Source organism: Spermophilus citellus, assembly GCF_964194105.1.
Source record: "Spermophilus citellus genome assembly, chromosome: 17".
NCBI lineage: Eukaryota > Metazoa > Chordata > Mammalia > Rodentia > Sciuridae > Spermophilus > Spermophilus citellus.
Window position 1 is genome coordinate 38,407,730 of NC_138199.1, and position 12,696 is coordinate 38,420,425.

Sequence of the window (12,696 nt, forward strand, 5' to 3'; positions counted from 1 at the left end):
TGTAGTTTAGAGGTCTTTAATGTAATCTTTTTGGAGTCATGACTCAGTCTCTGAATTATTGAAAATTTGTTTTCCACTTTTTACTGAACTCCCAAATAGCTAAATAAGAATTTGCCTATGATGGAAGTTTAATTCCTATGGCATATGTGTGTATTAGGAAGTACTCTCAAACTGCTGTAATACAGTTACCTCCAAAATATAGGGGGTTTAAACAAGGTGTAGATTTCTGTTTGTCTCTTCATCATAGTTCAGAGCTGAGCTGGTGCAAGATACCTAGAGTTATATAGCTCTGCGATTCCCTAGGAAAGGGTTTAGCAAGCTGCAGCTCATGGGCCAATCCAATCTGTTGCCAATTTTTAAAAATGTAGTTTTTTTTTTTTCTAAAGATTTTCTATATTTTTTTTAAGAGAGAGAGAATTTTTAATATTTATTTTTTAGTTTTCGGCAGACACAACATCTTTGTTTGTATGTGGTGCTGAGGATCGAACCCGGGCCACACACATGCCGGGCAAGCGCGCTACCACTTGAGCCACATCCCCAGCCCTAAAAATGAAGTTTTACTGAAAACAACCATGTTCTTTTATTTATGTCTGCTTTATTGCTATAATGGCAGAGATAAGGAGTTGTGAGTATATGGCCCACAAAGCTGAAAAAATTACTATCTGGGGCTGGGGATGTGGCTCAAGCGGTAGCACACTCGCCTGGCATGTGTGCGGCCCAGGTTCGATCCTCAGCACCACATACAAAGATGTTGTGTCCGCCAAAAACTAAAAAATAAATATTAAAAACATTCTCTCTCTCTCTTTAAAAATAAAAATAAAATAAAAAAATAAAGCAAAAAAAATTACTATCTGGATCTTTACTGAAAATGCCCTTTGGTGGTGTTATTACCTACACAATTAAGTGAACTCATTGAAGCTAATGGGATAGAAAGAGGGAAGACGTGGAGGGCAAGTGGATAAAAAACACATATCACACCTCTCACATTCCATTGGATAAAATTCAGTCATACCCAGCACAAGGGATATTGGGAATTATAGTCTTTAGCAGGGTGACCATGTGCTCAGCTAAAATTCAGGAGATTCTTTTCCTATGAATATGAAGAAAAGTTGCTGAAGGGCATTTAGTAATCTATGTGCCAGTCTGCTTTTCTGGCTGCCCATTGTCCTTTATCTTGGTTAAAGCAAAGAACATACCTAGCCTTTCCCCAAGGAAGACAGCCAGAAGAAGTTCTTACTATGTATTACAGTTGCTACATCACCTAGAGATCCAAGATATACATGAGATCAGAACAGGCAGCTCGGTGGTAGAGGATTTGCCTAGCATGTACAAAGCCTTGGGTTTGATCCCCTATATTGCAAGGGCTGGGGGCAGAAACTCTTATCATTGTATTGTGTGCACATTTGAAAATGTAATAATCCCACCATTATGTACAACTATAATGCACCAAAAAAAAAGGAGGGGGGGACAGGGGTTGGGGTTGTGGCTCACTGGTAGAGCACTTGCCTAGCATGCGTGAGGTGCTTGGTTCAATCCTCAGCACCACATAAAAAACTAAATAAACAAAATAAAGATACTGTGTCCATCTACAACTAAAAATATTATTTAAAAAAAGGGGTGGGGAACAAATCTGGATCATTCAAATTCTCTTGATGTATATTCTTCTCCATTAGGTATGTGGTTTTTCATAGGCCAGTGACCTAAAAGACCAGTTTTTATTCCTCCCCACTCTCCCACCCCAACCCAGTATATACCCATGATACAATAGTGAAATATGAGTAGAATAACTCTTATTTGGGAAAATGAAAAATACACAGCAATCATTGGTCCACACCACTTAACAAATCTTTCTGAAATTATGTTGATTCCCTGCTATATAGTAGAGTATTACTTCACTTAATTAGACCCTGGTTCTGCTCCTTGGGAGTAAGTCCTTTGTCCATTGTCCTACAAGATGCCTAACTTTGTTCTCTGGGTAATTCTTTCTTATTGAGGTTTTTTTTTTTTTTAAGAGAGAGAGAGAGAGAGAGAGAAAATATGAGAGAATTCCTTAATATTTATTCTTTAGTTTTCGGCGGACACAACATCTTTCTTTGTATGTGGTGCTGAGGATTGAACCCGGGCCGCACGCATGCCAGGCGAGCATGCTACCCCTTGAGCCACATCCCCAGCCCCCTCTTATTGAGTTTTCATTGTGAATTAGGCTTTGCAGATTGTGCCTGCTTTGGTGGAACTTTTGTAGCCTACTTCCTGCTGGTACAGTATTGGGGATGAATACTATTCTAGTTAACCATCGTAGGCTATTATAGGCCAGACCATGATTTGTTGAAGAAATACAGTAGGCTATTTGCTACTCAGTTTTAGGTTGGAGTAAACATACCCAGAGATTTCTTCTAGATACAGAAACTTTTCTTTTTTTTATCTGCTGGCTTTTCAGCTTAGCCCATCTCTCTTTTCTCAGTTTCTTTTTTTTTAATTGATTGTTCAAAACATTATCTTTTCTCAGTTTCTAACATTGGCCACTTTGAGGCCTCTGAAATTAAAGCACTCCCTTAATCTGATCTTTGACACTGAGTTGCTTCAGGGTAAGAATCTAATCTTTTGTTGGGCTACTACAAAAAAAAAAAAAAAAAAAAAAAAAAAAAAAACAGTTTTCTTTCTTTTTTTTTAAATTTTGGTACTGGGGTTTGAACATAGGGGTGCTTAAACACTGAGCCACATTCCCAGCCTTTTTTGTATTTTAGAGACATGATCTTGCTAAGTTGCTTAGGGCCTCGCTAAGTTGCTGAGGCTGGCTTTGAACTTGTGATCCCCCTGCCTCAGCCTCCCATGCCACTGAGCATGTGCTACCTTACCCAGCTCTAATTAGTTTTTTTAAAGACTCAGTTGATGTGTGGATAGTGTTCCAATATTATAGGAAATAGTTTACTAAATGTAGTGTCATGCTGTAACAAGGAGGCCACTGCCCAGTCTGCGGTGCCTGTTTCTTTTCTACCTACTACCTTCTTATTAAGCCATGTTTTAATTCTTTTAAATAACTGAATCCTACCTGCAATTAATAATATCTATACTGATTAGGATACAGATTAAATTACTATAATAAAAACATCCAAATCACAGTGAACTAAAGGAGATAGAATTTATTTTTCTTTCCCATTATAGGCTGAGGTGAGTTTTACTAATAGGACAATTGTATTCTATGAGGCCATCTTGGGATTCAGGTTTTTTCTGTTTTGCTTTGCCACTTTTATTGTGTTCTCATTGGCATGGTTAAAATTGGCTTACACTGTCATGACCATGTTCCAGTGCATAAGACGTGGAAACCAGGAATAAAGGATAACCATTTTTTTTTTCAAAATATGATTTTGATAAACAAAATAAGGAAAAATATGATTAGGTTTTTTTGCATATCACTCACAAGGCTTGGTTGGACAAAAGTTAGTTGCTAATTAGGGCTGGGGCTGTAGCTCAGTGGTAGAGTACTTGCCTTGCAGGTGTGAGGCCTGGGATTGATCCTCAGCACCACATAAAAAAAATAAAGAAAGGTAAATATTGTTTTCTTCTATAACTAAAAAAAAAAAAAAAAAAAAAAAAATTTAAGACAGGTTGGAAAGCTCAGTGATTCAGGGGGCTGAGACAGGAGGATCACAAGTTCAAAGCCAGCGTCAGCAACAGGAGGCGCTAAGCAACTCAGTGAGACCCTGTCTCTAAATAAAATACAAAAAAAAAAAAAAAAGGGCTAGGGATATGGTGCAGTGGTTGTGTGCTCCTGAATTCAATCCTTGGTTACTGTCCACTCCCTCTCCCCAGCAAAAAAAAGAGGTTGGAAAATCAAGTGCTTATCTGAAATAGTCATGTTTCTAGGAAAGAAAGCATACTGGGAATACTCAAAATTAGGGAATAATGAAGAGTCTACTGCCATGTTTGTTTGTTGTTTTTTTTCCCCCTCTGCATGCCCTTATGTCTGTTGGGATAAAATTGTTTGTAATCTGAAGTGAAAAAGTCTTTCTTCCTAGCTTTTCAGTTGAGCTTGTCTTCCATGTTCAGGTCTATTGTGTATAATCAGAAGGTGAAATTTGCTCTGATATGGCTGAGCACACTAGTGGCTCTTTCAAACACTGGATAATTGAGTCAGCAAAAAGCTGTAGGTAGTCATAGTGATTCAACCCCTGTACAAGATGACATACTTACATTTGCTTATCTTTCTTTGAGTGTGCGGTGAAACTTGCCAAAATGGTTGGTTATGTGAGTGCTGGGACTGTGGAATACCTGTACAGCCAGGATGGCAGCTTTTACTTTCTTGAGCTGAACCCTCGGCTACAGGTGGAGCACCCTTGTACAGAGATGGTGGCTGATGTCAATCTCCCTGCGGCACAACTCCAGGTGAGTCACCCTTATCTGGGTCCAAGTTAGAGCCTAGAGAAGTTGGGAATGTCACAGATGCCTGAAAAACTGGTTTATCCTGTGTCTGATAAGAGAAAAGGACCTCCTATCCGAGTCTCACCTAATGTTCATTTCTCTTATGTTTTTTTGATGTATGGTTGGTTTCCCAGATGTGGTACAAACATAGCAGTATTACTGAATTTTTTAGCTAGATACATCTGATATAAACTGTTACATTTTAGAAATAAACTTTAAAGACAGTATGCTTTAAATATTTAATTATAGTAAACTTAATTAGCCCTTCCTCCTTCCTCCTGTGTTCTTTATTGAAGTAACTCTATATCAGAGTGGTGTTTGACATTTTCCCTGGCAATGTGGTAGCATACATTTATTTTAATAATGTATAAAGTGATAGCCATCAATATTATTATCTTTTCTCAGCCCAGGAAACAAATACTATAGGAAGCAGTAATAACTAATAAGGTTTGATATTATATATTTTTTAAATATTATTTTTTAGTTGTAGTTGGACACGATACCTTTATTTCTCTTATTTATTTTTATGGGGTGCTGAGGATCAAACCCAGGGTCTCCCATTGCGAGACGAGTGCTCTACTGCTGAGCCACAACTCCAGCCCCTTATTATTATTTTTAATCTAATGTGTTCTTTGCCCATACAAGGAACACCTTGTAAGTTTCCCTTAAAAACTAGAGATTGATTTACTTCTCCCAATGGTTTGTGGGATGGAAGAGATAATTATAATATTAAAACTTTGCAGCTGGGCTGGGTTTGTGACAGTGTGGAGAGCTTGCCTAGCATGAGTGAGGCACTGGGTTTGATCATCAGCACCACATTAAAAAAAAAATAGATAAAGTAAATAAAATAAAGGTATTGTATCCATCTAAGACTAAAAAAATGAAAAATAAACTTTGTAGCTATTTGAATTTCATTTGTGGTTTCAGACACTGACTTTTCCATTGATATTTTTATTTTCATCCCTTCATGGAGAAACAACAACACGGAGAAACTCATGTCTGTTGCATTAGGAATTTAGGGTCATTTTTAGGAGTGGGGAATATTCTAGTAACTTATCTGTAGTGATATATTCTATTTCAAGTAACTTATAATTTATGATTGTAGAATAGACTATAAAAATGGCTCCTCAAATGAAAACTTTCTTAGGTAATCTGAGCCTCCACACTTGAAGGAAAGTAACCATGGAATATGAATGAAGTGTATTTTATTACCTTTCAGATTGCCATGGGGATCCCTCTGTTTAGAATCAAGGATATCCGTATGATGTATGGGGTATCTCCCTGGGGTGATGCTCCCATTGATTTCGAGAATTCTGCTCATGTTCCTTGCCCAAGGGGCCATGTTATTGCTGCTCGGATCACAAGTGAAAATCCAGATGAGGTAATCCATTACTTAAAAAGTTTAAGTTTCTTTTTCCCTTGTGAACTTTAATATTGAGATAGTATCTGAGGACATACTAATGAAATCTCTGGACTCCCTCTGGAGAGGGAAGTTTATAGAGGTTCCTCAGAGCAGATCATTCATTGGGTATGTAGCACTGGGTCTTGGCCTTTATGATTTTTGTGCATCATTTCTGCAACTGTGTGTGATTAACACAGAGCCTAAATATTGAGTATGTCAGTGTTTTCTTCTTTTGAAATATAATAAGATCTCTCATATTCTTCATTCTCTAACAGGGTTTTAAGCCCAGCTCAGGAACAGTTCAGGAACTAAATTTTCGCAGCAATAAGAATGTTTGGGGTTATTTCAGTGTCGCTGCTGCAGGGGGGCTTCATGAATTTGCTGATTCTCAGTTTGGTCACTGCTTTTCCTGGGGAGAAAACAGAGAAGAAGCAATTTCGTGAGTATAATAGCATTTGATTGCATATCACAGATAAATTTTTGTTAATTTTCAATGAAGTATGAGCATGGGAATCATTTATATGCTCTGAAAATATTTCTACAGATAGCCTTTTTTAAAAAATATATCTTTATTTGTATTTGTATTCAGTTGTATTAAATTATATAGTATTTGACAGATATTTTTCTCTTTGTTGTCTGAGCCTTTTCAAGTATTTTTGCTTTCAAAAAATTTTGATAAACTTGTGAAGTTAGTTGCTTTAAAGTTATCATGCTTTTTCACAGAAATTGTATTGTTATTGGGGGAGGCAGATTCTTGACCAAGAGCTTAGTATCAAATAATCATAGATAAGATCTGTATTTTTCATTAAAATAAATGTATTGTTGCACTTGTTTGTTTTTGCAGTACTGGGATCCAAACCCAGGGCCTCAAGATATAGCTGTAAATCTGAGTCATTTAAAATTTTTATTTGACAAGTAAATGTCACACATATTTGTGACATACCACATGAGCTTTTGCTATTTGTATACTTTGGGAAGTGACTAAATCAAGCAGTTTGTTTGCATTATCTTATATACTTATCATTTTTTTTTAATGGCAAGAACACTTTAAATCACTGTCCTACCAATTTTCAAACATACAATATATACTATTAACTTATATACTCTTCTAGTCTTTTTTGGGGAGGAGGGTCCTGGGGATTGAACTCAGGAGCACTTGACCACTGAGCCACATCCCCAGCCCTTTTTTGTATTTTATTTAGAGATAGGGTCTCACTGAACTCGTGATCCTCCTGCCTCAGCCTCCTGAGCCACTGGGATTATAGGCATGCGCCACTGTGCCTGGCTCTTCTAGTCATTTAAAATAATAAAATTATTCTTTTCATTTTAGAGAAAGGGCATAAAAGAATTCCTACCTTGCATGTATAAGAAACTTTAGTGTGCTATAAAGTATGCATAGGTTTATATAAATATAACTGGTATATCATAAATGTTAGTTAATATTTTATTAGTCATAAACATTAAATATCAAATTGACAGCAGTTTGTTTATCTTAAAAAGCAGGCCTTTAGGACACAAGTTTGACAGCTTATATATTTTAAAATATCTGTCTACAATTGAGCTAGTTCTCTTTTTTGGGGGCTGGTGATCAAACTTAGGACCTTGGACATGCTATTTTTTAATTGTTTATTGCTTTATATCACATATTTAATGCCATTTTTTTGATCTTTGAACTGTACACAGAGTAATAATCAAGTATTTATTAGTATTATTAGTTTTTAATAATGTTTCCAGAAGTATTCTTAGTTTTTAATAATGTTTCCAGAAGTCCTTTATAGTTCTTCTCCATTTATTCAACACTATAAATTGAAATCTTTCAAATTACAGCCCTGCTATGAGAAACAAAAATATTGGTATAAAGTTGGGTTTTTTTTCCTGCTTTTTCTTTCATTGTCATATCCTATTCTGTCAAAGTGAAGAAGGTTCACCCTAGAACTTGCCAATGGACAGCTTTGTGGCCCGTGTTAGTTTTCAGATGTGTTTTGATTGGCTCATGGAGCTTTTCTTTTTTTTTTTAACTTGTGAATATTTAAAAATTGGAGATTATAATAAAAATATGGATTTCTGTTTTCTCTTAAAAAATGGGATGATGACAATGTTCGTTTTATATTCCTCTTGGTAAAAGTTAAGTCAAGTTTTTTTGTGGCTCTTCCTTTTAGATGATACTCAAAACATAATACCTCTTTTTCCCCATCCAATTCATCCAATTTGCCTCACTCATTTATATTCCCACACTGGCTTCTATTGGCATTTAGGTGTAGTCTTGATTAGGCTGACCTCTGTGTATTTTCTATTGGATATGTCCAGTGACCTACTACAGAAGCCTTGATCCTTATTTCTGATCTCCTCTGTATATTTTGTTATAGTATAAAGCTAACTAGGATGTCTTTTGGCATATTCAAACTGTTGTCTCTATAATAAGTTTGCTTTCTGATACTATGTCAAAAGTTCATTCTTTGACTTGGAGTTTTCTTTGTTTTTTCTTCATTACAGTTAGACAGTTTGACGTTTAGACTCTTGTTTTCCATAATAGTCCCAGTTCATATTTCCAATATTATTTCCCTTACGTCATAATGTAGAAACCATGAGAACGGAACCACATCTATGTTGTTTCCTGCAGTATCCTCTGAACATAATAAGCATTCAGAAAATATTTGTGGAATGAATGTAATTGCCACTACGCCCTGTCCTCATACTCTCTGCTTTAATCATAATATTCCCTGAACACTTCCCATATTTTCTTTTTCTTTTTTTTACTATTCCCTCTATTCATTTATTCATTGATCACACTCAACAGATATTTACTGAGTATATGTTATGTACTGGTTCTGGCAATATTGTCAAGACCAAATAGGGTTTCTGTCCTCATGGAAATTTAAAATCCAGAGGAAGAAAGACAAGCAATTAAAACATAATGTAGTAAGTATGATGGTAGTGGGATTATAGAAGGGCATTATAGGAGGATGTAGCTGAGTCAGCTCAACCTACAGAGTGTCAATGAAGACTTCACAGAAGGAAGTGATTTCGAGATCAATACTTGAAGAGTATATAGGACTAAAGTGAAGGAGGACACAGACAGGAGGATGGAGGAGGGAAACAGAATGAATGTCCTAGGCTGAGAGTATGCCACCTGAATACTGTTCCTCTCAACTGTTAGTTTTTCAAGCCCATATCAAATCCCACATTCTTCATGAAATCGTAAGGTTTTCTCCCCTCTTAGAACCTCTCTTATACTTGGCTTTAGTCTTTCTACTGGTATTTATGATAGTCTTCTATGTATTTTGAGCACAATTATCATATCTGTGTATTCTTCCTTAACAAGGCTGGTATATGTCTTGAGCATATGAATACATAGTAGTTGTTGAAGAAAGTTCTGTCCCTATGAAGAATAGACCCTGGGAATAAAAATCCCATAGTATTTGATACTCTGTTAAAATTTAATCATTTTATATGTAATTGTAAAGTTATTTAGTAGTGAGTAAGTCATTGCCCGGATGTCCAAAATTCATTTTAAAAAACACTCTCATATGCAGTATCAGGTGGATATCTGACAGTACCAAGCCAGTTGTCTGATTGTAGGGAAATCTTTAAAGTATTAACATTTGTCAAAATTCATTGAACTGTATACTTAAAATAAGTATATTTTCTTGCATGTAAATTATACGTAAAATAAACAAGGTTTAAGAATAACATACTTATTAATAAATAAGATGTAAAGATGAGGAAAATTAGTGTCCTAATTCTAGTCTAATCAGTAGTAAATGAATGGGGTGATGGAAACCTAACAAATGAAAGCTGAGGGTGATTTGCATATAATTATTTCTGTACTATGTGTAATAAAATGTGTGTGGTTTGCTGATACTCATGATGGTAATATCAGTTAGAATCTATAAGCTTATTTCACCCAAATTCTCTTATCTGGAACATTTCTTACTGAGTGTACTTAACGTATACCCTCATTAGAACTCTCTCCCTCTGCCCTTCCCTCCAGAACTCTAAAGGAATGAAACAGTTCTTTAAAATGATTGAAAAACACTACAACATATGTTGCTGAAACAGATTGTCTTCTGGTCTTTCCCTAGAAATATGGTGGTAGCTTTGAAGGAGCTATCTATTCGGGGTGACTTTCGAACTACAGTTGAATACCTGATCAAACTGTTAGAGACTGAAAGCTTTCAATTGAATAGAATTGACACTGGTTGGCTGGACAGACTGATAGCAGAAAAAGTACAGGTGTGTATTTCTCTTGCATAAGTAGCCTCTGGGATTGGATTTTAATGGGCTTGTAGTGTGATCAGTGCCTTTCATTTGATGACATTTATTTGATTCTAATGTAAATGTTTTTTTTTTTTTTAAAGAGAGAGTGAGAGAGGGGGTAGAGAGAGAGAGAGAGAGAGAATTTTTAATATTTATTTTTTAGTTCTCGGCGGACACAACATCTTTGTTGGTATGTGGTGCTGAGGATTGAACCCGGGCCGCACGCATGCCAGGCGAGCGCGCTACCGCTTGAGCCACATCCCCAGCCCTGTAAATGGTTCTTGATCTACATGGGGAAATCTAGGAATCAGAGTAGTTTTAGCACTCTAAGCATTCTTGTGCTTGGTTTGGGATGTAGCTCAGTGGTAAAATGCTTGCCAGCATGTGCGAGGCCCTGGATTCAATCTCTATCACTACAAAAAAAAAAAAAAAAAAGTTTTTGTGCCTGTGCTATGCAGTCATTTCATGTGTTCTAATATTACTTCCTGCGGTATATTTGAAGAGAGGCATGCAGAGTTTGAAATACTACTTTGCCTTTTTTCATTTGATGTTCAATCTGATTCAGAGGTACCACCTTTTATATCTTTAAGTGCTGATAAGAGAGTCTCATTTAAATCAACACTCAACTCTTGTTCTTGAGCTAACTTCTGGTCTATTCTAAATTACCCAAAATGTTGTATAAAATAATTAGATTCATCTAAATTGTCTAAAGGTCCACTTTTTGGCTGTATGCCATTTTCCTTGAGATTATCAATAGCCAAGTCTTTTTAAATTTATTTCTAACAAAAGTCTATTTTTGAGCTTCTTTTTGATTGACTTAGTGGAAGTCTTATCGAGAGTGGGTGGAAGGTTGTTTTTCATCTCTATTCACATGATGCCTCTATTCAAATTCTAAAAGTAAATGTATTTTATTTTATCTCAAAAATCAGCCAGGCAATAAGAGTGGAGATTTTCATTGCTCACTGTGTCTTCACAACAAATTTGAGCCTCATTTCACTTGAGGGGCCATGGTGCCAAGGGACCATGCTTTTGATGTGCCCTCTTTTTCTTCCTTTCAGGCGGAGCGACCTGACACTATGTTGGGAGTTGTGTGTGGGGCTCTTCACGTGGCAGATGTGAGCCTTCGAAATAGCATCTCTAACTTCCTTCACTCCTTAGAAAGGTAGGTTTTGTTTTTTGTGACTGTGCAAGCTAACCAGTGGTCCTGTGTATAGGATTGCAACTGAAAGACCCATTCATTTTTTTGTCCCTTCCTGGCAGCTTGCAGGTGCTACTTGTTATTCACAGGCTGTGGTGGTAAAGGAGATTGGGGAAGGTAGCAATTTATGGCAAATCATTTTAGGACTCTACTATGGACTGTAGAAATTAGTTTATACTGTAATTAGACCAGGTTCCTTTTTTAAAAATTGAAATACAGCTTTAGTAAACATTTCATGCTGTGCAAGCATCAAATCTCCCCAAACCCTAGTGACAAAGATCTCACATTTTTTCCTAGCACTGAACCTTAAGTATTTCTTGTATTACCTGTACCACCTTTTAGGAATTAATAATTGAGGCTGATACTCAGGATGACCTCATAAGTCTTTCAAGTAAAGGGTCAGGCATGTGTGGGTCTGAACTAATTTCTAACACTGATTCTGGAGACTAAGCTCTGCCTTTGAGTCCCCCGAGGAATGGTCCAAAGGGCTAATCATACTAAAGCACTTTTAATCACAGGTATTTTATTTCCTTCTGTGTTGTTAGATTTATATATCAACTCTCTTTTGAAGTGTCTGAAAGGAAGAAAAGAAGTAAAATTTTGGAAATTGAACTGAGATTTCAGTGATTCAGCTCTATGATAAATATCTTTCACAGTGTTACTCCATGCACTAAAACCTTGAGCAGCTTACATTTTCTTTCTGTATCAAATCTAAGTCCCTTAGTGTGACTGAATATATTGTCCCTTTTTGGCAAAAGTTCTTTAATATACAATCTCTATAAATAGTTTCCCCACTGGTGCATAAATGTCTCACAATCTCCTTTATGAGTGTTCCCGATTTAGTGTTCTTATTTTTCATTTTTTAAATATATTTTTTTATAACGTTATTTTATTTATTTATTTTATGTGGTGTTGAGGATCAAACCCAGTGCCTTATATGTGCCAGGCAAGTGCTCCTACCACTGAGCTACAACCCTAGCCCCTTCATTTATTTTTAAAACTTAAATTTTGAAATAATATCTGACTTTAAGATTTGCATGAAGAGAACAGATAATTTCCATATATTCTTCACTTAGATTTATCAGTTATTAACGACTTTCCATATTTGGTTTATTGCTCTCTCTCTATTTTTAAAAATTTGGTTTTATTTATTTTTAAGAATGAGTAATAGATTCACATGGTTTAAAATTTAAAAGGCACTAAAAGATACGTATTTAAAGTCTCCTTTTTACCTCTGTTCCTTGACCACCATGTTACTGGTTTCTTCCATAGTCCTTTAGAGATGTCTTGCACTAAAATAAGCATATACATGTAATATTTATTTTTTCTCTCTCTTTTTTTTAAAGATACAAATGACAGTCTATTCTGAAACTATATTTGTATAATGGTATATTTGGAATATGTGAATTTTGTATATAAA

The 12,696-nt window shown here is 35.9% G+C and overlaps 1 protein-coding gene across 12 annotated transcripts in view; it reads left to right on the forward strand.

The window, feature by feature from the left end:
- The window catches only part of ACACA (acetyl-CoA carboxylase alpha), a 276,021-nt gene that overhangs the window by 112,844 nt on the left and 150,481 nt on the right, over positions 1–12,696 (forward strand). For all 12 annotated transcript variants that reach the window (XM_081270864.1, XM_081270861.1, XM_081270866.1 and 9 more), the window contains 5 exons: positions 4,213–4,383; positions 5,639–5,800; positions 6,097–6,260; positions 9,904–10,054; positions 11,137–11,240. In XM_081270864.1, coding sequence (XP_081126990.1) covers positions 4,213–4,383; positions 5,639–5,800; positions 6,097–6,260; positions 9,904–10,054; positions 11,137–11,240 — 752 coding nt within the window. The remainder of the gene's footprint in view (positions 1–4,212; positions 4,384–5,638; positions 5,801–6,096; positions 6,261–9,903; positions 10,055–11,136; positions 11,241–12,696) is intronic.